The 22,458-nt window shown below is 46.4% G+C and overlaps 7 protein-coding genes across 7 annotated transcripts; 3 read left to right on the top strand and 4 right to left on the bottom strand.

Annotated features, from left to right (window-relative positions):
• Window positions 1-2,932: 2,932 nt before the first annotated feature.
• Window positions 2,933-3,568, bottom strand: GL218_08528 (uncharacterized protein; the record flags this gene model as incomplete). The annotated part of the gene is made up of 1 exon (XM_033585332.1): window positions 2,933-3,568. The coding sequence occupies one exon, from the start codon at window positions 3,566-3,568 to the stop codon at window positions 2,933-2,935; it is 636 nt and encodes a 211-aa protein (XP_033440349.1).
• A 1,432-nt stretch (window positions 3,569-5,000) lies between these two features.
• Window positions 5,001-5,768, top strand: GL218_08527 (Mitogen-activated protein kinase kinase kinase 5; the record flags this gene model as incomplete). The annotated part of the gene is made up of 1 exon (XM_033585331.1): window positions 5,001-5,768. The coding sequence occupies one exon, from the start codon at window positions 5,001-5,003 to the stop codon at window positions 5,766-5,768; it is 768 nt and encodes a 255-aa protein (XP_033440342.1).
• A 970-nt stretch (window positions 5,769-6,738) lies between these two features.
• On the bottom strand, window positions 6,739-8,124 carry GL218_08526 (tRNA (guanine(9)-N1)-methyltransferase; the record flags this gene model as incomplete). Its single annotated transcript, XM_033585330.1, has 1 exon — window positions 6,739-8,124. The coding sequence occupies one exon, from the start codon at window positions 8,122-8,124 to the stop codon at window positions 6,739-6,741; it is 1,386 nt and encodes a 461-aa protein (XP_033440343.1).
• A 463-nt stretch (window positions 8,125-8,587) lies between these two features.
• On the top strand, window positions 8,588-11,416 carry GL218_08525 (DNA mismatch repair protein msh-2; the record flags this gene model as incomplete). Its single annotated transcript, XM_033585329.1, has 2 exons — window positions 8,588-8,611; window positions 8,675-11,416. 2 exons carry the CDS (start codon window positions 8,588-8,590, stop codon window positions 11,414-11,416), a joined length of 2,766 nt encoding a protein of 921 aa, XP_033440344.1.
• A 531-nt stretch (window positions 11,417-11,947) lies between these two features.
• On the bottom strand, window positions 11,948-12,923 carry GL218_08524 (Peroxiredoxin-5, mitochondrial; the record flags this gene model as incomplete). The annotated part of the gene is made up of 4 exons (XM_033585328.1): window positions 11,948-11,976; window positions 12,047-12,212; window positions 12,279-12,324; window positions 12,586-12,923. 4 exons carry the CDS (start codon window positions 12,921-12,923, stop codon window positions 11,948-11,950), a joined length of 579 nt encoding a protein of 192 aa, XP_033440367.1.
• Window positions 12,924-13,870: 947 nt separating this feature from the next.
• GL218_08523 (E3 ubiquitin-protein ligase dbl4) lies at window positions 13,871-19,889 on the bottom strand (the record flags this gene model as incomplete). The annotated part of the gene is made up of 6 exons (XM_033585327.1): window positions 13,871-13,941; window positions 14,006-15,439; window positions 15,527-15,802; window positions 17,530-19,607; window positions 19,661-19,808; window positions 19,877-19,889. 6 exons carry the CDS (start codon window positions 19,887-19,889, stop codon window positions 13,871-13,873), a joined length of 4,020 nt encoding a protein of 1,339 aa, XP_033440345.1.
• A 919-nt stretch (window positions 19,890-20,808) lies between these two features.
• On the top strand, window positions 20,809-21,531 carry GL218_08522 (Translation machinery-associated protein 16; the record flags this gene model as incomplete). The annotated part of the gene is made up of 4 exons (XM_033585326.1): window positions 20,809-20,977; window positions 21,039-21,126; window positions 21,188-21,321; window positions 21,383-21,531. The coding sequence occupies 4 exons, from the start codon at window positions 20,809-20,811 to the stop codon at window positions 21,529-21,531; spliced, it is 540 nt and encodes a 179-aa protein (XP_033440368.1).
• Between the last annotated feature and the right edge of the window lie 927 nt (window positions 21,532-22,458).

Here is a 22,458-nt window from a genome sequence, read left to right as displayed (position 1 = left end):
ACATCACATCGCATACCTACCTAGACAGACAGACATACATATTTACCGCACCCTACCTAATCTAGGTTACGCACCGCAAAACCAATCCCGAGCTATTGTAAGCGCTGTCTCGGGTTACCTATGCCTTGGTTCCAGCGCGAGGAACAGGGGGCAAACGCTTCGCTGAGCGAGCGAGCGAGCGGGCGGAGTTACCGCTACCAAGAACTAAAAGAAGATGAGAGAGGCGGCGGGGCGGCTTAGGACTTCCGGAAAGGCTTATTTTTAATTGCTACATAGTCCGTGTCCTTGATCGTTTATGGGATGGTCTTTTCTGTTCCTTATGGGAGGCGATACATAGAGTGAGAGAGAATTAGAACTGACCAGTCGGATTACTTTACTCTTTCTAGGTACCCGCGTAATACACACATACATACATACATACATACATACATACATATGGGACCTAGATAGTGTAGGTAGGTATGGCCGCAGGTCGAGGCGAAGAAGCCAGGTATTTTTTTTTTTTTGTTTGACTCCGTCAGCAAGTCAGCAGCAGCTGCGGTAAGACCCAAGACATGAATTTCTCTCACCCGCGTTCCATTGCTTCGGCCAATAGTTGGTCCAATCGCTTTACCCCGATCTGATCCTGTGGTTGAGATCCAGAGATCTACTAATCCAGATCCGTCATCCGGGGGAATCTTCAATAACCCTGACTGACTGACTGACGGATGACTTACGCCATGAATAAAAACCAAGGTATTCCTGTGTTATGCGAGAAAGTAATAAAATAAAAAGGTAAAATTCCTGTATCTCATGGTAAAGTTACTTATTTTTACGATATGCAGATATTAAGCCCAACAACGCATTCCTCCATATAGATAATTTGTACTACATACATAAACTTGTTCACATTTAGGGGTTCGAAGACCCCTGTTAGCCGTCGTACAGCGGTTCTAAGAATTCAAAATAAACAAATCACTTCTTCCACGACTGTATGTAGCTGAATAACATCCCAGAAAATACCTAGTTAATCTATACATATACACAATCGTTAGATTAATCTATCAATACCAATATTTCAACCAACATAACAGCTCTTCTCTACAGCTCTACTTTCGGGTTTCTCATCAACTTATACCGAATTTATAAATAACACCCCCTCCCCCTCCTCCCTCCCCTAGTTTAAGCTTATGTCTTGCATTCAAAGCCGCATCGGCAATAGTCAAGTCCTTCAATCACGCTTTTCGAGTAGTAGTACGGACACCAAGCTCCGTCCTCGAGAAGCGGACGATGGTGTTGTTATGAGGGAAACAGGTAATCTTAGAAACCCCATTCACTCTTTTTTTGTATGTATGTATGTACATACATATATAACCGACGCATCTCGCCACGCTATTCATAGAACAATCTCTGCAACCGCAATGTATTTGCTTGCCGAGTAAGCGAAGAGATCCCCCCCCTGTTGTGTTCACGCTTTAAATACCTAAGATAGCGTCGTCACTTTCTCCCCGGTCCCGGTCCCAGTCCCCTAGAATTTCCTCACCGCGCCAACCTCTCTTTATCCCGGAAACGTGGCTCCATCGCGAGGAAACGGGGGGTCTGGGAGACGAGCGCCCGCTTAACCCTCACAGCTAGGTAATTTTTATATATATAGACTCTCATGCAGGGAAACGTGCTCTTCTCCGCCCTGTTCCTGTTGAATCAATCACAGGTGAGGTGGGAAATAATACAGACGAGGAGAAAAAGAGAGAGTGAGACAGAGACAAATTAGCCGGTGCGGTGCGTCAAATCCTTGCCGCGACACGCCATACCCGCTACCCGCCATCCGCCGTCCCGCGGAGAGGAGAGGGTGAACACGAGGCGATAGTTCGTCTAGTTATGTTTAGATAGATACCTAATCCAGGCCGCACGCTTACGCGAGCGAAACGCTACCCTACCGTAGATAAGATATATTGCGCTCCCATCCATGCTCGCTCATATACTACCGTGTCTTAAAATAGCTTGCAGCGAGCAAGCATACATACATACATGCATACTATATACATATTATAGACAATCATACTCATCTGCATGGGCTCGAAAGCAAACCGCAACCCGCAACCCATCGCCCACAACCGATGGGCTCGGGAGCAATAGCCTAGAATGGGGAGACCTCAAGGGTCCTTCCGAAGTGGGCTTTCCCTATCTCTGCCTGTCTGCTCTCCGAACCGAGCCGAACCTAACCTAACTTCGCCAGTACCTCTTTCTTGTATGTATGTATGTAGGTATGTACTACGAAGCTCCGACTCGGAGCTTCGTACGCGTGAGGGATAGTACGGTGCTGGGCGTCCAGGAGGGAGATGTGGGTGATGAAGGATGGTCCCTTGGCCTTGCTATCTGTGGGATGGGATGGGATGGGATGCGGCTCTACTGTCGTGCGGAGGTGTCTTATGTTTACTTACACGTCGTCTGTTTCTCCCCGGCAAGTACATGTGTCCCCGGATTCTCGTACGAGGGCTCGTGTTACTTGGCTTGTCGAAGCTGGGACTCGTCTGAGAGATTGGGGTCGGTGTACTTTGTTTATAAATGCATGCTTAAGTCCAGAACTCGCGTGGTGGTGAGTTGGTGGCTTGAATGTCATGTATGGGAATGTTTCATAAAGGGGATGTAGGTAGGTAGGTAAGTAGGTAATGACTTATTCTATACTGTATGAACGTTAAATGATTTATGTGGATGTCATTGTCTTCACGTATTCAACAATGTTACAAAGGATATAAAGGGAGTATCATGTATAAAAGGGTATAATAGTTGTATGATTTATTACTAATTAAATTATCAGTAGGAAAATTCTATAATAATCTACTGGCAGCGTGTATTAAATAGCCAGCTCTCTTATCACGACTGTCTCGAAAACTGAGTAGAATCTCACTAGGAAAGACTCTACGAGGTAGATAACGAGCACTATCGAGAGAACTTAAGACGATGTCGTTCTCTCTTCCCCATCTTCTACTTCCTTCCCATCATCATCATCAGTTTTGGATCCGCCATCTACTGGTTCGACCGCATCACTTCTCGTTTCCGTTGCAGCCGAAGCATCAACTTTAGCAACTGGAGGTACTACCAGCATTTGTTTGAATTGCGATAACGGGCCGAGAGTAGGTCCAGGATTTACCCTCCTGTGCTCCCAAGTCCTGCCCGGGAGAAACCCCCCTCGTTTGTCGCCTATAACAGGTCTTGCTTTCCAGATGTCACAGTTCTGGGCAAGAGCTATTTGACGAGCGTTAGGCCGCGTGGTATTAGCGAGGTTTTCACGCCTGCGGTCCATATGTTCGACAATAAGCTTCCTAGCCTCTTCAAAAGAAGATGGCTCTTTGAATCCCGCTCGAGTTGGAGTGTGCTCACTGGCTGAAGGGTCAGGGCCGAGCTTATACGGCAGTCCTGCATACTTCTTCGATACTTCCGTAGCAAACTCGTGGAGCGAACCGTTGAAGATTTTAGATTCAACGTAGTCCTTATGACCTGCTTCTATAAGTAAATCGATTTCTTTAAAAACCAGGTCAGCGACCTGCTCGTGGGTGAGTGGGTCTTTACCCCTATCTTGGCCCTCCATGTCGCTAATAGCTTCGTATTAAGCGGTCGAATATACAGTAGTCCTTTCTTAGTTTATTTCCCTCCCTTATTATTAGAAGAAGGAATGGAATCGACGTAGAAATTGTTAGTTGCAGATACTAATAGTTTGTCAAGTTTCTCAACTATGGTGATCAAGAATGAAACAACCCATAGTGCGGCTTACCGCGTTTAAATAGCCCATGAATGTTATTCCACAATGTGATTCGAAGCTATAACGATAGGTAAACTACCCTCTCTCAAGCCATTCTTATGATCCACAATAATACAAATACATTGTAACAATCTATCTGAGTCAAAACGACGAGATACAAACTCGTTAGCCGTATCTCTGCGTTGTTTCAGTCTTTTTTAATATATATCCTCGGCAAATAATCGTTAAATGAATATCATCTTCCATGTGGCAATCTTTTCTCACATACTTGAATAATCATTATCAATACGAAGGTGAATAAACGAAAAAAATTCTTACTATAACGCACTTATTAGTCTTAACTCCAATCATGGATAACCGTCGGCCAGTAAACCAGTTGATATTCTCCTTGAGACCTCTCAATACCAGAGCCGAGAAGGTTGTATCACACAAGTATAATGAAGATTACACTTCGAGTAAGTGGCATGGGAAACGCTGCTTTAATTTTGGAAGTACCTTTCCAACAAGGCACGATAATAAAATACTGACCATCGCAACGATGGGTAGTAGTCGAAGCAGGGCTGATGCCTATATAAGCGGAGACGATATTGAAGGCGTACACTGTACCTTCTATATTCACTATGAGACGGGTGTCGTAGTACTTCAGGTAAGTCCCTCCTATCAAGCTTTCAGTCAGTTGTTACGTGGTTCTAAAGTATCAAAACTAACTCCGAACTAGGATGAATCTTCCGGGAAGACTCGCATTTACCAGGATAACAAATCCAAAACTAACACGTCTTCTAGCCAGTACCACCGTGCCATAGTTATGAAAGGAGTCAACACCGTAATTTCTCTAGGACCTCAAGACAATCCAGTAAGATTCGAGCTTATCTGGAGCCTTGGGCCTGACCAAATCTTGGAAATTGTGAAGAGAAGAATGTCAGAAGCTCCCGAGGCTGGAGGTAAGCATATCTGGACCTTTAAAGATCAGACACATTGGTCAAATGTTCCAGATCCAATAAAACACCACCCGATAGTTGAACTTGGGAGGGGCGCGTTTGGGAGAGTTATGAAAACCGTTGACGTGTACTCTGGCGGTGTGATGGCCGTTAAGCTACTTCATCGGCCTGCTAACCGTAGAGATCGTCGTTGGCTGGACACCTTGGTATCCACCCGGGATCGAGAAGTCTGTAAGTATTATATGCTACTCTTTCTAGCATGCCTCTAGATTTTCTATTTTTCCTTGTTAACGAAAGCTTAACCCTCCAATACTATAACGAGAATGCTGACCTCCTATGTAACAGTTATACTTTCAAAACTCAACCACCGCCATATCGTGAATTATCTTGGCTCGCAAGGCTGGGACACGGGGTTCGTTGAGATATTCATGCCCATGAAAAAGGGAACATTGGCCGGTCTAGTGCGCAAGTATCCATCATACAATGACCTGAAGAAAAATGGCAACACTGTGTTACTACAGATGCTATCCGCGCTCGATTATCTTGCTTTTAATAAGCTCATACATCGCGATATAAAGCCGGATAACATTCTTTACGATGTAACTAATGTAAAGGGAGAAGAGCGTATTGTCTTCCAACTAGCTGACTTTGGCCTCTCAGTCCTCCAGGACATAGGAAGGAGCCAGGCTGGCACCATAATCTTTATGGCTCCTGAGGTGCACGATGGTGATAAGCAACAGACGCCTAGGGCGGACATGTGGTCTTTGTACGTGACCATGTTGTGGGTTTATAACGAACAGCTGTTCCGCCACTCGGTTGAAACAGGGAGACTATATAGACAATCCGATGTTCGCAGAACCGTCCTAAATATCGCCTCGACTAGTAAGGACTTGCAGTTTATCCGGAGCATGGCGATTTACGACCCTTCCCTTCGCGCTTCGGCGGCCCAGATACTGACTGGTCTCCGTAGACAGGACTTGATGACCAATAAAACTGCCGGGCCGACGAACTCGTATAGTGAATGGATGGATACTGTTAGGACGGGTAAAAGCAAATTCTCCCCCTATCTCTCGAGAATCTTGGAATTTTAAACCCGGATTTCAAAAACAATCACGAGACTCCATTTCCGCTGATGCTAATACGACACCTATGCTGATCCTACAAGGCTGGTTCCGAGTAGACTGTCTTTGCTTCATGCATCACGATAGTATCCATGACTTCTGGTAACCTTGGAAGGTTCCGGGTGATGAGTTTAAGGGGATATATATATATATATATAGACGAGGAGGGTCTCGTTATGCTTATATATATATTTCTGCTACCTCCTAGGTACCTTATGTACCTAGGTAGGTAACCATTGGTGTTGGTGGGCCCCCTATTCTAAGGCTTTAGCGAACCCGAACTCAAGCCAGAAACATTTCTTACTATATCCATAGCACCAGTATATACGATGGTAGTAATTTGTAATAATATGTGCTTCTTTCTTCCATATACCTTGAATTGATTTTATGATTGATATGTTATCCTTTAGATAAAAGTAGGGTACATAAGTACCTGACCTACCTAAGTAACACACTGAGATCGAATCTACTAAACAGTACGTGAAGTGACCAAACCTTGAGATCGACGTCATAGTTTATCACTATCTAGGCCGGTAAATCGATTCGGTATACGTATAATTCGAAATAGATATAGAAGCACAAGTAAAAAGTTGAAACGCTGTTGGCCGTTACTCGATGACTCGGAAATATAGACACTGGAATATTTTGAAGACTACGAAATAGTAACGCACTAGTTCAGCCTTTGCATACATCTTGGCTTTCTAAAATTCTATTCAGATACTTGCACATGCAAGAGCAGGGGAGACCTAGACTTGGAGTCTTGGGTATACGTCGAGGATGATAACCGCTTGGTACCTAGGGGAGCTATTGGAAGCGACACGTCTATCCAATGGCACTAGAAGCGGGTATGAATATAGCATTATAAGGGGGTAATTTTGCTGTTTGTCAATGGGTAGATTGATCTGCCAGACGTATTAGTTAGCGAAGTAGGTTGTTTCAGTCAGCTAAGAGAGTTGCCGACAGGTGCTTCTGCTTCTGCTTTTGCTTCTTGTTCAATCGGTGGCGCTGACCATCGTTGTTGACTCAATGAATTCTTTTCAAGGCCATCTTCGGCGTTGTCCCCTTCTACTTGGACGGGATCTTGGGGATCCTGGCCATCCTCTTGCGTAGTTTCCGGCCCTTCAAGACCTGCATCGGAAGCATTTTCGTCTTCCTTCAGCTTCCCCCCTTTTCGCATAGGAATGACGTTCATGAAGGCAGTGCCCCAGTCTCCCGTCTCCAACCACTGGAGTATTATTTCCATGACGTGGTTCGTAGCGAGGATATGACGACTTTGCATGACCATATATTGGCCAATAGGAAGCTTTGCTGTTCGGACATTTTTGCTTCGTGCGATCTTGTAGCATAGCCCCTTTTCGCGATTCTTGTCGATTATGCCACCAATGACGTAGCAGGTATTAGGCTCTAGACGATCGAGCGTATAGGGTGAATCGGCAGTCAGATAGACAATGGACTTGTCTACATCATCGGCCTCGGGTTCTACAACCGGAGCAGTCTTCTGCTTCTTTTTGGGGCCCTGACTGACCTCGGAAAATGAAACCGAATCTCGGTCATCGCCTTGTGCAAGGAGGTCGATTACGGTGCCACCAGACGGTCCTATCATTATCTCCTTGGCTTTAGAAGCAGCCTCGATAAAGTCACCTTCTATGAATTGGACGTTCTTCCAACCCTTGAACTGGTTCTGAAGGATGGTCTCATGTCTTTCCTTCATCACGCCACCATATGAACTAATAAACATATGGACGGGGAACTGGGCATTCCTATTATCAGAATAGCATCTAGTGATCTGATTCGACAAAGATGGTAATTCCTTTCCCATCATATACTTCTCAAATTGGCAGTCGAATATAATCGTGATAGGTACTTTGGTGGCGGACTTGGGCTGTCTCCTAGATGGTTCTTGGAATACAGGTTCTCTTCCTTCGGCAGCGGCAGCAGCAATCTCGGCCTCTCTTTCTAATCTCTTTTTTTCCTGCTTTTCATGTCGCTTCTCTTTGCGCTGAACTTTCTTTTCTTGCTTTTTCTCTTCCCACATTTTTTGACGTTTTAATTTTCGTTGTTGGTTTTTGGACAACTTCGGCGCATCAGTTCCGTTGGTAGGCTCTTTGGATTCTTCATCGTTATGATCACCTTCTTCCTCGCTAATATCGCCATGGGAAGGTCGTTTTACTCCGCGCCTTTCGGGACTATTCGTGATGATAGTTGAGGATGGTTGAACTTCCGTTGTCGCATCTAGATTTCCTTGGGATTGGATTTCGGGATTGATACTGGTAGTCATTTCTAATATACCGCCATTTTCCGCGACGGTTTCTGTTGTGTCTGTCATGGTTCCTGGGGTCTTAAATTTTTTTGGCAATTTTTGTAGTGGGGTGTCAAAAGTTGAAAGTTGAAATTGAAAATAGAGCTGAAATAAAACGAGACAACCCCGCGGCACAAAAATCTTAGGGAAAGGTCTGGGGCTTTTAGGTCATGCAGTAGCGCAGCTGTAATGAGCTTATCGGGGTAAGAGTTAAGAGTTAAGAGCTTGTTAAATTTTAGCGCGTTTAGTCGCGTCTCATAGCTTTAATTGATTTTTGGACGCGACTTGGAACTCGGACCCTTAAAGACTTAAACTTAGACCCTATGTCTTTCTCTCTATGTCAATTGAAACATTATATTTCAAAGAATGTAATAACAATTTCAATCAGACTATTTTATTCCTAGTCCCCATTTTGTTTCCTATTACATTACAGTAAAGTACTTGGGTTACTAGACTAAGAATTTAATACTTTAAAATAAGACAAGACAAAATGTCTTCCCGACCCGAGTTAAAGGTATAGTTATATCGAGTTTGAATTCGTTTATTTTTAATCTAAAGTTGACCAAACCAATGATAGGTCGATGACGAACACGGATTCATACGTTTCTTTAAATCATTGCCGTCCGTAGGCGAAGAAACTGTTCGTATATTCGACCGAGGCGACTGGTACACCGCCCACGGCCAAGATGCGAATTTCATTGCGAGAACCGTCTACAAAACCACCTCTGTTGTGCGACAGCTAGGACGAAATGATGCCAGCGGCCTACCATCCGTTACTATGACAGTCACCGTATTCAGACAATTCCTTCGAGAAGCTCTGTTCAAGCTTGGAAAGCGTGTCGAGATATATGCTAGCAGCGGTAGCCGAATGAATTGGAAGATTGTCAAGCAAGCCTCACCAGGGAATCTGCAGGATGTAGAAGAGGAGCTCGGAGGACAATTCGAGTCTGCGCCCATGATACTGGCTGTCAAGATTTCGGCTAAGGCTTCTGAAGCCAGGAGTGTAGGCGTTTGTTTTGCTGATGCCAGTGTTCGAGAACTTGGAGTTAGCGAGTTTCTTGACAATGACCAATACTCAAACTTCGAAGCCCTCCTTATTCAGCTTGGTGTTAAGGAGTGTCTCGTCCAAATAGACAGGGCCGAAAAAGACAAAGACCCTGAATTAGCCAAGCTTAAGCAGATTATAGACAACTGTGGAGTTGCAATGGCTGAGAGACCAGCTGGTGATTTTGGAACAAAAGACATCGAGCAGGACCTTGCTCGATTGCTGAAGGATGAGAGATCCGCAACTCTGCTTCCACAGACTGATCTCAAGTTGGCCATGGGGTCCGCGGCAGCATTGGTCAAATATCTAGCTGTTCTCCAAGACCCATCCAACTTTGGTCAGTACCAGCTGTACCAGCACGACCTATCTCAATTTATGAAGCTCGATGCTGCCGCCCTCAAAGCTCTTAATCTAATGCCTGGTGTAAGGGACGGCTCTAAGACAATGAGCTTGTACGGATTGCTTAATCACTGCAAGACACCGGTCGGTAGCCGGTTATTGTCTCAATGGTTGAAACAGCCCCTGATGAACAAAGATGAGATCGAAAAGCGCCAACAATTAGTTGAAGCTTTCGTTAATGATACGGAACTACGCCAGACCATGCAAGAGGAGCACCTCAAGTCTGTACCGGACCTCTACCGGTTAGCAAAACGATTTCAACGAAACAAGGCAAACTTAGAAGACGTCGTTCGAGCATACCAGGTTGTTATTCGTTTACCCGGGTTCCTAGGAACACTGGAGGGCGTGATGGATGAGAAGTACAAAGACCCATTAGACGAGGCATATACAAACAAATTAAGAGGGTTTTCTGATAGTCTCGGAAAGCTCGCTGATATGGTGGAAACTACTGTTGACCTCGATGCCCTTGATAACCACGAGTTCATTATCAAGCCCGAGTTCGATGATAACTTGCGCATTGTGCGGAGAAAACTCGACAAGCTCAGGTCGAATATGGATAACGAATTCCGAAAAGCGGCAGACGATCTGAACCAAGAAGAAAACAAGAAGATATTCCTTGAAAACCACAAGGTTCATGGTTGGTGCATGCGGCTAACGAGAACTGAAGCTGGCTGTATTCGCAATAATTCCCATTACCAGGAGTGCTCGACACAGAAGAACGGCGTGTACTTCACCACGAAGTCGCTACAATCATATCGCCGGGAGTTCGATCAGCTATCTCAGACCTACGACAGGACACAAAAAGGCTTAGTCAACGAGGTTGTAAGTGTTGCCGCGTCTTATAGTCCTGTGCTTGAACAGCTTGCTGGCGTATTAGCACATCTGGACGTCATCATATCATTCGCGCACTGCTCAGTCCACGCGCCCACATCCTACGTTCGTCCTACCATCCATCCTCGAGGGGAGGGATCCACCATTCTGAAGGAGGCTCGTCATCCGTGTATGGAGATGCAAGATGATATACAATTTATCACAAATGATGTCGAACTCCGTCGCGACGAATCCTCTTTCTTAATTATCACAGGACCTAACATGGGCGGTAAATCAACCTACATCAGACAGATTGGTGTCATCGCGCTCATGGCGCAAATCGGATGCTTTGTTCCTTGCACTGAAGCGGAGCTCACTATCTTCGATTCTATACTCGCGCGTGTCGGCGCTAGTGACTCACAACTCAAGGGAGTCTCGACGTTCATGGCGGAGATGTTGGAGACAGCGAATATCCTCAAGTCAGCGACAGCTGAGTCGCTAATCATCATCGACGAGCTAGGCCGCGGCACATCAACCTACGACGGTTTCGGGCTAGCCTGGGCTATCAGCGAGCACATCGTCAAGGAGATCGGCTGCTCCGCCATGTTCGCGACGCACTTCCACGAGCTGACGGCGCTCGCAGACCAACACCCGCAGGTGCGCAACCTACACGTGACGGCGCATATATCGTCGGCCGGCGAGGGCGTCGACAAGCGCGAGGTCACGCTGCTGTACAAAGTCGAGCCCGGCATCTGCGACCAGTCGTTCGGTATCCACGTCGCGGAGCTGGTGCGATTCCCAGATAAGGTGGTGCGCATGGCCAAGCGCAAGGCAGACGAGCTGGAAGACTTCACGGCCAAGCACGAGAACATGCAGCAGAACTACGGAAAAGAAGACGTGGAAGAAGGTAGCGCCAGACTGAAGGAAGTGCTGGTCCGCTGGAAGGACGAGGTCAAGGGCGGAAGCATGAGTAAGGAGGAGATGGTAAGCCGTCTAAGAGAGCTCGTCAGCAAGGACGAGAAGCTCCTGGCGAACCCGTTCTTCACCGCCGTCAAGGCTTTGTGATGTTTCGATAGGAGGAATATAATGGCTTGTACTTGTTGTAAAATCATGACGGGTTGGTTCGGATCGGCGTCCGGAATCGGATGAGGGTAATTAGGAGGTAGCACCTATAGATTGGCTTGCTAGGTAGGCTTTATTTGCTGGCATTATGTAATCAGTTTATTACAGGGCATTGTTAGACAGATACTAGATAATCAACTGATAATTGTTCGTTCACTTGTAGTTTCGTATGGTATGAGGATCGGAAGTCATATTTTAAAGTGAGGTGGGCTATAGGCGTAGTACTGCTAGAACTACTCATCGAATCAATATGCCCCCTTAGCAATAGTATCAAGCCGTTAAGATATAACATTTTACGCATGTATTCTAGACGAATTAGCAAGCGCAGACTACAGCAGCCAGGTAACGAGGTCGTGACTAAAACCCAAAAGTATCATCAAATCGTCGTATCCATTTATATACAAACGGCCGTAGTCTTCTACGTGCCTCGGAACGAGATCTTTTTAATAGCCCATCTCATCCACATCACCACATCTAACCCAGAACTTTGTCGGCCATGGAAACTAAGCCAGAGTCAGTATTCCCTACACAACCCGAATTACAAAGAGCAAAGAGTAAAGAGTAAACACTCACCGTCGGTTCCGGTATTATCCGGCTCGACGTGCACAGACTTGACCTTGCCGTTCTCGACGACCAAGGCATAGCGCTTGGCCCGCATGCCGCCGAAGATGGCCGGGGCGTCAAAGCCCAGGTCTAGGGCCTTGGTGAATTCGCCGGCGGGGTCAGCTAGGAATCGGATCTATATAGGGGGTTTAGCGATTAGAAACACTTGGATCATACATTAGGTAGCTTTGGTTGAACTTACACCGGACTCGTGTGTGGGATCAAGCTGGTCGCCCCATGCCTTCATGCTGTTGAACGTTAGTCAACCGGTCTCCGAACTATTTTCTCCCGTCCCGTGCCGTCCCGGTTAAATTAGGCGTATAGGTGTGTGTGTAGGTAACTAGATTGCCCTCGTTGCCCGCACCCAAGCCATCCCATCTTCGAGAACCCCACCAAGACAGCGTATTCTCTCATAATCCCTCTTCTCCCCCCCTCCCCTCCTTTCGTGCCACCACACATCTACCTCCTAACACCACCACCACCCCCAAAGAAGAGAAAACAGCACTCACACAAAAGCATCATTAACACTAACAACAAACACCCTGCCCGCATCCCTCAGCTTCGGGCTCTGGATATAGCTCGGGATATGTTTCTCGGAGCACGCGCCCGAGAAGGCGGCAGGCACGCCGACAATCACCCCGTTGGCCGCTTCGAACTCCTGCGCCAGGTTGACCTTGTTGCCCGGGGACCCCTCCTGCAGCACCTCCAAGCTGGGGATCGGCTCGCCCACCTTGACAAAGGCCCGCGGCGTGGCGTGGAACCGGCGCGCTGCGAACGAAGAAGCAGAGGCGGAGGCGGGGGAGAAGAAGGCGCTGGGGCCGCGGCGTAGGGCGAGGCGGAATGCCATTGCGGTGGTTGGTGTGGATATATAGGTTGGTAGTTAGGAGGTATAGAGGTATATAGATAGATATAGGATATATAGGATATAAGATATCCCAATTCGAAAATGCGAAAGAGGAGTAAAAAAAAAGATAGATAGAAAAGAAAAAACCGGAGTCGAGATAAAATAAAAAAAAGTTCAATAAGCCACAAAATTGGCGTCTGGGGGCTAAATGCGAAGAAGTCGCTCTCCGCGATATGATATGGGGAATACCGTACCTAATACGTACATCAAAATGTACATAGATGGAGGTCGAGATCCATTGCCGGGTCTATGTACGAAATACACTACGTATGCGAGCTTGCATGATACATACGCTAAACCTAGTAGATGCGGGAACGGGAACTATGACGTGAACCTACGCACGACATGTACGAAGTACATACATATTAATCAACATACATACTTCGTACCTGCACAGTTTTCTCCAAAGACAATTCCGCACGGTAAGAAGCATTGTTTAGCGCCAATTCTGCCTGAAATTATTAATTCCTATGGCCATGGTTCGCACTGTAGATTATAAGCATCTCACTTATAAACGATAGCATTTTAATACCACTTGTTAATAACCGTGACGGCTACCTTAGGCATAATATACACCCAGGCAGGCATCTATAACAACCTACAAGATATTATTCATAAACTCATCGAATGTTCTATTGTTCCCAAGACTCCCGCTGAAAGCAGATAGAGAATCTCGTGGAAATATGTATCTAATAGCTATGTGCCTGGGTACTAATAGTCCATACTATCATTCTCGTCTTGTCAATCAGAGCCGAAGCTACAAATTGACTGTATTCGAAATGCGATTCATCGTGAATTGAAAGTAAACTGGCAATAAAATAATGATACCGCGTCCCAAACTCCGGCCATGGTCACCTTCTATCTATCGATGCCCTTGCACACAATACAATTTATCCGCGAGAGCTGGTCCCGCTCGCTCCCGGAGCATTGCTCTTTAGGTCTACGTTAAAAGTCCATCGTCCTGCGACAAGAGAAAAATGGATGGTTAGCTAATTACCATCAAGCTGGAGTCGTTTGAATCTCACCATTAGCTAAGTTGTCTGCTGTGTCCTCTAACAGAATAACCCGTCGACGGTTGCAGTAGGCCGTCTTGTCCATAATATCAACCTTGAGCTTGGGCGCCGACAAATCAGAGATGGGCTTCTCGAACATCTCTGATAACGCCTCAACCGCAAGCTCAAGATCTTTCTGGTTGTCCTCGAAAATCTCCGTGAGGTTATTCCGAGCCAGGTAAAAAGCGAACGCGTAAGTCCATTTTAGAGTCTGCCGACACGTCTGCAACGCCTGCGACGCCGAGTTTAGGTATTGTACTTCGATCCACGACATGCCTGACGCCGTCTGTAATTGCACCATCTTCTTCTCCGTCTTCTGGTAGATGTCTTTGTCTAGACGCGCCGACTGCTCGTGGTTCGCGTACCGATTATAGTAGTGGAGATATCGTTCTAGAGATACCCGGGATTTGGCCTGAGCATCTCGCGCTTCTGTCCCACTCTTCTCCTCAAACCGGTTACAATTGTACCAGCTCGTGCCATGCTCCGACCATAAGCCCATGCACATCCAGCAAAACTCATGCTTACACTTTCGACATGTCATGTGGTTGCAACCTCCATTCTTTTCTATCGTGGAGTTACATTTGGGACATTCTTTTGTGTTAGCAGAGATCCAATTTGCAGTTTCGCTATCGTCTGCACATTTCTTAAGCCACCTTTTGACAAGCTCGCAAGGCGCTGGCTGATGATCACTGAGTATGCAGCCAAAACAGAATCTGTTGCCACAGGCACAGGCAACCGTCGGCACTACCCTGTCTAGGTCCTTTTTCTTGATAGCACACTCAACCGCATTCTCGCAGTCGGGAGCAGGACACCACTTAAGGGCATCTCTATCCTCAACATATGTGCGGTTGAGTAACTCTTGGTATCGATCGGCGAGTTCGGTTGTCACCAGCATATCTAACGACCGCGCATCGATGATGCGATGACAACCTTCTGCGGGACATTGAATACGGGCTGCCTCGCCCTCCTCACGGATCTTCTGCGTAAGGTATTGTCGGTAGCATTCGACGCAGTACCGATGGCCGCACTTCATAGCGAAACTGAGAAGACCCACCTCATCCTCACAGCATATATCACAAGCAAAACCTGGTATGACCTCTAATTTTGGTGGAGCAGAGGAGCTGGGACCTAGACCAGCTGCCTCCAGGACCTTGTTCGGGTTATCCATATAGTCTTCGATTAAACGTTCCTTATTCCATCTGAAATGACGCAATAGAATAGCAGCATCCTCTTTACTCATTTCCAAGATCATGTTAACCTCGTCGATCATTTCTTCTTGTTGATGCTCTATGTCGTGTGGTGTATATACTTTGTAGCTGATGTCAAAAGCCACGCCTTTCTTCTTATCGGACTTTTGCGAAGGGATGCCGGGCACGTCATCGGGTTCGTCGTCGAATACATCGAAGTCTAATACATCGAATATCAGTAGTTAGCAGGTGTGCACGAGTCATATGTGGGAAATGGACAACGGCAGAGAAAAGGAATGAGACATACCCTCGGCACCCGACAGGTCATCATTGTCGGTGTCATCCTGCATAATATCATCCCCGCTCGAAATAGTCGAGACGAAGTCCTCGTCCGAATCCATGCCGGTGATCGGAGTGGGGGGTGCTGCGTCTGTAGTAGCTGCTGAGGCGAGGACTCGTTTGATAGGAAGGACCTCGGGGGTGTCTGCGGAAATCTTCGCCTCAGCGGCTTTCCGCTTCCTCGTTGTGGGAGGAATCTTGTCGGTTGGTAATGATGGCTTGGGGATGCTCGCCGCGGACGAGCCTCGGAGGTTAGATATCGGAGGTTGCTCAAAGGCACGACGTGCAACAGTAAATAGATGTCGCTAGTATAACCGTTTGTTCTCGATAATTTGGTAATTCGGGACCGCCCGTATTTAGAGGTTTGCTTATTCGGGTACCGTCTAGTGTCGTCCGTTTACGAATACGCAGGTTAGACAAGTAGATACCGTTGGGGGAATAACTCGGCCTAAATAGGTAATGTAAGCATGTGGTATAATGTAAAATGGATAATAATATATTAAAATACTTGAAAGCAATTAAAAGAAAAGTAAGGCGGCGGATATGTAATATTGAGGAGGTGACCTCGTCAGCTGGATAGGAGGGGTTCAAATGGAATGGCAATGGCTGAAATGGAAAAGAGAGCGTATTAGACCCGGCTTGAGAATATGATATGTACAAATTGCCTCAGTCGTAAAATACCTAGCAACCGGAATCTTTTAGACGTACTTTGTAAAGTGACAAAGTACAGAAAAGATCAAAATGCTGGGTAGAAGTTGAAGTGTAGTAAAATCAGAATATTGAATAAGATGTAATAAGCGTTGGCAATAGAGTGTTGTACTTGGTACGTTGTACGCTGAATGGTTGTTGGTGGGTTGGACCTGGTTGGCAGCTGCTGCTGGCCGATGGTGGCCATCAGTGGGCCAAGGTCACACTACCTTTACGCTGTTTGGGTAAGAGATAGATCAGGTAAGTTACTGCCTACCTGCCTACCTGCCTACCTGCTTACCTCTGCCTTGCCATTGCCATTGCCTGCTTAGGCTTTGCTAAGTAACATCGGCAGTCGCGGGTTTCTGACGCAACTTATTACCGACTCGCGCCATGTACCTGCGCTTATTCCACTCTCCTCCTGCCAGCTGGTCCGCCCTTCCGCCCTTCGTGTCAAGAGGTGGAGTACCGGCAATATTTCGGTACCTTAACTTTAGGTACCTATTTAAAAAAAAAAAAAAAAAAAAAAAAAACCTATTAATTGAACTTACAAGTTATGCCTGCCAGTAGCACCGTTAGGTGATCAAATTTGCCTTGGAAAAAAAACTAGGTAGGAAACAGCGCTAGGCAGCCGTCTAGTTAGGTTCCAATGTTGTTATTCGTACGGGCATCTCAAAAATGCGCTAGCTTGGTATTTGACGTAAGAGCCAACGCTAATATATCAGGTATGTACAATATTAACAACATTTACACCATCAATTGTTACAAACTACTTCCTGCAGTAGATAACTCGGTAATTTAAACAATACTATTCAATTAGTAATATCACTAAATAGACAAAGAATATTTACTTACTAACTCTTTTATACTCTTATACAAAGTACGCCCGAACAAAGCATAACTAGTTACTGTAATATTTTAACTATCCTAACATACAACATGCAACATATCATTTGCAAGCAGAATTTTAATACTCATACACCGTTTCATGGACCTTGGTTTGCCTGTCATACAATTATAGCTAGTTGACTTTCTTATTCTCCTAGCCACCCCTCAAAAGAGAAAATACACTTGTGGCCCTTTTGTGCCTATAAAATAGTTTATACCGGGACGCCTTTGCTTGACCGTTGTAACCCCAAAACTCCGCCGCTATGCTAATATGACCGCCCGATGCCATCAAGTTCCTCAGGGACTGGTAAAAAAAAACATGTGCCGTGTGCTGAAGACTTCGCATCTAAGCAAAGAGAAACCTTGACAAGTCCATCCGCCTACGTCCGGCCTTACCCTTGTCCGAGCCCAAGTTCTCCTGTTCATCTAGAACCTCGTCATTCTCGCTCTCCGGTATTATCAGGTCTTCGCTGCCCACTGGCCTGTGTAAAGCTTCCACCTCTTCTAAGTCGACAGGAGGCAAGGGAACAAAAGCTGGGTTAATAGGCATAGAGTCTATACTCCGCCTACCTAAACTGGAACGCTTCATAGGCCGCGGGACCGCGAACGTAGGCGTAGGGGGCTGGCTACCGCGTCCCAAGGCCTTGATGCCGAGTCGCTGAAGCGGTGTCGCTGGCGTCGTCTTACCAGTCGATAGTTGTACGGACGAAGACGGCGTAGATGACATAACGGAAGTGGCCGGAGTAATTCCGGCGAGTGAAGATCGACTCGAGGAAGACGTAGAGGTGCTCTGGCTACACGTTTGGTCTTGTCCGTAGCTAAAGCGCTTGGCGATGCTGGGGGTGTTTGGAAGCTGTATCAAGGTTGTGGGTTCGCTGGTGTCATTTTCGATATATGACTCGTCATCCTTAGATATTTCGGCATCGGCCGAAACTGATTGCGACTCCTGATAAACCATAACTTCCTTCTGACCCTTTGGCAAGGCACTCCATCCACCAAAGTCCGGGAGATCTTGCAGAGCTTCCTCGATAGAATCATCCGACATTAAATAGCCTTCTGTTTTCTTGGAGGTGGCGCCCTTCACATTACCGCGTGGGAAAAATTTACTTCTCTGCTTTCCGGGACTTCGCCCCGAACTAGCATCGTCGCACAAACGTGCCTTCTTAGGTGGTCGAACGGGATGGGCGGCTCCTGTGCTTTCGGTGTTGTTTAGAGCGTTGATTCCTGGGCCAGTAGTCTGGCGTCGAGACCCAGAGGCCAAAGTGTGACCACCATTGCCGAGTAGATTGGCCACTGGTTCAGTTCGACGTCGAAGAGTACGGGTGGAGCTTTCAGGTCGCGTGATATACGCGCGCGGGCCAGCGGATGTGGTAGGGGCAGTTCCGTCTAGATATGGTCTCGGGAGCGGGTATACGATTGGTCGGTTACCGTTTTCAGTCATGCTAGCGAGGCGTGCAGGGTCAACAGAGAAGCAATTCGGTTCCATTTCACCTAGAGGAATTCGGCGATGACCCTTAAAATAAGAGTCGATCGGCTTCTCAGGAGGCTCTCGGGCTGTGCGGGTTTGAGGCATATTGCGAGCAGTTCCTGATGCAGTACGTTTCCTCGGCGAGGGTAGGGATTGGAGCACAATGGTCTGTTTAGTGATTGGATTTATGTCTCCAGCAGCAATTCCCCTGGCAGCTTCCGGCTCGATGGGGGGGCCAATGAATGGGAGTTCGTCGATATTGACCTCGGGGCTAAGTTGCGTAAAGTTGACAAGCTTATCTGCCTTAGGGCAGAAGACCCATTGGTAAAGAAAAGTCTGCTCAGCTTGTTGAAACAATTTTAAATAATCGGTAGGGACTCGATGTTTGCCGTCAAACTGCAGCATGCGGACCACTTTTTCAGGTGTCTTGTGCTTCCGTATCATCCTATGCGCGGTCTTCAGTCCTAAGTTGTTGATACTATCCAGATAGTCGCAGCCACTAAGAATGGCCATATGTCGAAATTGGGCGTCCGTCCAACCTGTCAGAGAGACTTCACGACAAGCACAGAAGTCTCTGCGGTTTATCTCAATACATTGACCGTGCTGATCCAGTTTAGTTAATAATCGCTTGGCTCCAAAAACCAGCAAATCTGAATCTTCGGAGAGAATGCCGCTGATGTGACCCTCACGTTCCAGATACACCAGTTGCGGATCGGCTTCGTAAGGTGCAACTACATAAGGTACGCCGGCTTTCTTTAGCTCTTCAATTAAATGTCGAGCCATCTCGGGAGTGATGTCGACAGCTTTCTGGAGCTCGGCATGTGCCTGTGAAGGTTTACCAGCTTTTAGAAGTTCGAGGCCCGCCTTCCTACATTCTTCTCGGCGCTTCTCACGAGACGCCTCAGTTGTGGCCTTGCTGGGCAAAAAACCGCCGTCAAAAACCAAGTAAGGTGTGATGCCAAAATGTTTGAGCATCCTAACCCGGTTCATAGCAAAGTCTACATATCTAATAGGTTTGTGAGAAGGATATTCTAACGGGGTATGGTTATTGAAACTTACTTTCGTGTAGGCTTGCCTTGAGCAAGTTCAATTGCACACGGCACAGCACCTCGATGCAGCCAACCATAGGCGTCAACGCCAATTGTCTCGCCATCATACTTTCTTAACTCTGTTGGTCGTTGTATTGATTTGAGTAATGGAAGCAGACCTATAAAAGTCAGTTCCATGCCCCTCAGTGCTCTTTAGATTTATCTACGACCATTGTATGATGCATACCTTGAATACCCATTTCGAAGAACAATATAGAGGGCTCTCCTCCCGCGCCCAGATTGTCAGATCTATAGAGTCTTCGTGGCCATCAGAGAAATTAAACGTTGAAATGCCCGCGCAGTAATAAATCCAATCCTTTATGTAGCAAAGGAGTAATGGAGCTAATATGACGGGATTATAATTTTAGGCGTAGTCAATTAGGCAATTCAGGTCGTAGACAATGATTGATTGACAATAGGTGTAAACACGCCTAGAATAACATTCAATTAGAGTAGGCCAAAGCTTCAAGTGCAAAGGTGACCAAATGCTGGGGGCGAGAATAGAAAAGGATGGGAGTATGACAAGAGTAGAGTATGTCAAATTAATGTTAAGGGAAGTCTGGTAGATTGATAAAGGAAGACTAGACGCGTGAAATAGTAAAAATGGATCCTTGATTAGAAGGTAATTCCAGCCTCTGCGGCTCAAGGAATTATTCGATAAAAGAGTAAACCGCGTCGTGGAGTGCTACACCGCGATTTCCTAAGTTCACCTAGCGCACCGTGCGGGTCGGGAGAGCAACGTGGGTCCAACCAATAGCCTGTACTCGGGATATACGCTAATCTATAAGCATCTTAGCTCTGTAGCAAACGAAGTAAGATTTACTTGGGAAAAGTTAGTATATCGCCTTAAGTCATACAGTATATATAACATTAGTCACGTATTCACTACAAGAGGTTGACCTTGCATTAACCTTAATTAAGAGACCCCTGATATTCGATCACTTTATCCATTTTTGGAAATCATTTTTAGCCCCACCAAATCTTTTTGACGAACAAAAATCTCGAAAATACTCATCCAGTCTTATCTAACATCGAATATCTAGCACGGGCTACTTTACAGCCCTTGTCACTTACAACTTCACTTTTACCACTAATTAAATTACATATAACGTCTCCACAATGCCGAAGACTTTCGAGAGGACTCGCAAGGCCATTGCCAAAAAGAAGGGAGCTGTCGATTCTCTTCATCAATACTCACGCGATTCTAAGAGGCTACATAGGGCCCAAGTTCGTGATGGAAAGCTAGAGAAAATTGCAGCCTCGAGAAAGAAAAGTGACAAGCCTTATCGTATGTTAATTGAGCACCTTAGATTCTGGGGCTAGACAACTAATGTAGTTATGTGATCTAGTTGAACGAGCTACCTTTTTCCAAGAGGCCGTGAGACAAAATGGGAGCCAACCTGTACAAATGGACGTGATCCATGAACTAATCAAGACGTCAGTTTTATTAAAAGAGCTACACTTAACACTATCTCTTTCAAGCTGACCGTCATTGCAGGTTTATACACCAACACGATGAGGAGATGAGCGAAGTAAAGAAGACTCGACGGCCCGGACGTCCTGCCAGCGCCAGAGAAGATTTACTGAAAGTGAAAATCGATAAGCTTCAGAAAGAGTACCAAAACGGCTTTTGTCAGTATACTATTCCACCGGTTTTATTGCAAATAATTGTCTGACACTACCTGGGCTATAGTAATTCCGGAGCTCGACACAGAAGAAAATGCTACGGTACTAAGCCGATGGGAAGGCTCTTGGTCTTACCTAACTAGCCTCAAGTGGGTGAGAATATCTTCCGCTGGGAGCGTTCAACCTTCTAGCTTTCCTCCGAGAGGAGAGCATTGAGAAGATACCCCCCACTTCCCACGTGCTTGATATCCTCAGCCCGAGGACGCGTGTGTAATAAGTCCCTGTACCCTCGGTTGATGTTTCTATGTTCATCATAGATCAGACGGGGCCTTACTTACGGACGTAGGAAGTTTCCGAAACCAGGCAGGGGAGTACCGGGCAGGGGAGTTGACCTGGTTTTGCCGCTGGTTTACAAACACACGGTTACCTACAGCCCTGACACGCACCAACCTGCAAACTCCGCAGCCAGCCACACATGCCGGCAGTAATCCGGGATTTTTTTTATACGGAAAATAATGCAGTCATGCTAGGTTACACCGGCTAGTTTCAAACCCGGTGCGCTTATGGCTTATGTCAGGTTGGTAATAACAATGCAGCATTGGCATTATCGGAAAGCCCCTTTACACCTCTGGACCAAGCGGATCATCTACTCTCTCAGTTGAAGTTAGTGCACCTAACATAGCTGAACATGAGTGTCACTACAGATATGGGATCGCGATCGTTTGCAACGGAGATATGGGTTTGCAGTACCTGTTTTTAGACTATTTTGTTGCACGTGTGAAGGAAGCGGGTAGCCGAAAGGCCGTGGGATGCTTGTGGTTACTGTCAACTGCACCCCGGATCCGAGAGTTTCGAAGCCGCAAGCCTCTGTCTTCTCCCAGCCTACCGACCTCTTCGGCTATCTTCATGATAAATTAGATCGTCCTGCCCAGAACTAATAAATGTGTGACATCTCACAACTTTCCTGCTTTCTTTACGTTCGTCCCGATACGGCTACTTACTCAATGCATTGTCCTCTCTAAATTCATGCTATTTAAGACGAGTTCCATGACTTGTAATACGCCCTTTAAGCTAAACGCTTATCTATCCCAGACCGAAATGCTCGAGACGATTGGCTCATCTGGCTTCTTTAGTAATGGATGT

This window comes from Daldinia childiae (assembly GCF_008694065.1).
Source record: "Daldinia childiae strain JS-1345 chromosome Unknown Scaffold13, whole genome shotgun sequence".
Lineage (NCBI taxonomy): Eukaryota > Fungi > Ascomycota > Sordariomycetes > Xylariales > Hypoxylaceae > Daldinia > Daldinia childiae.
The sequence above is the reverse complement of the archived record's forward strand: the minus strand, read 5'-3'. Positions and strand labels throughout refer to the sequence as shown.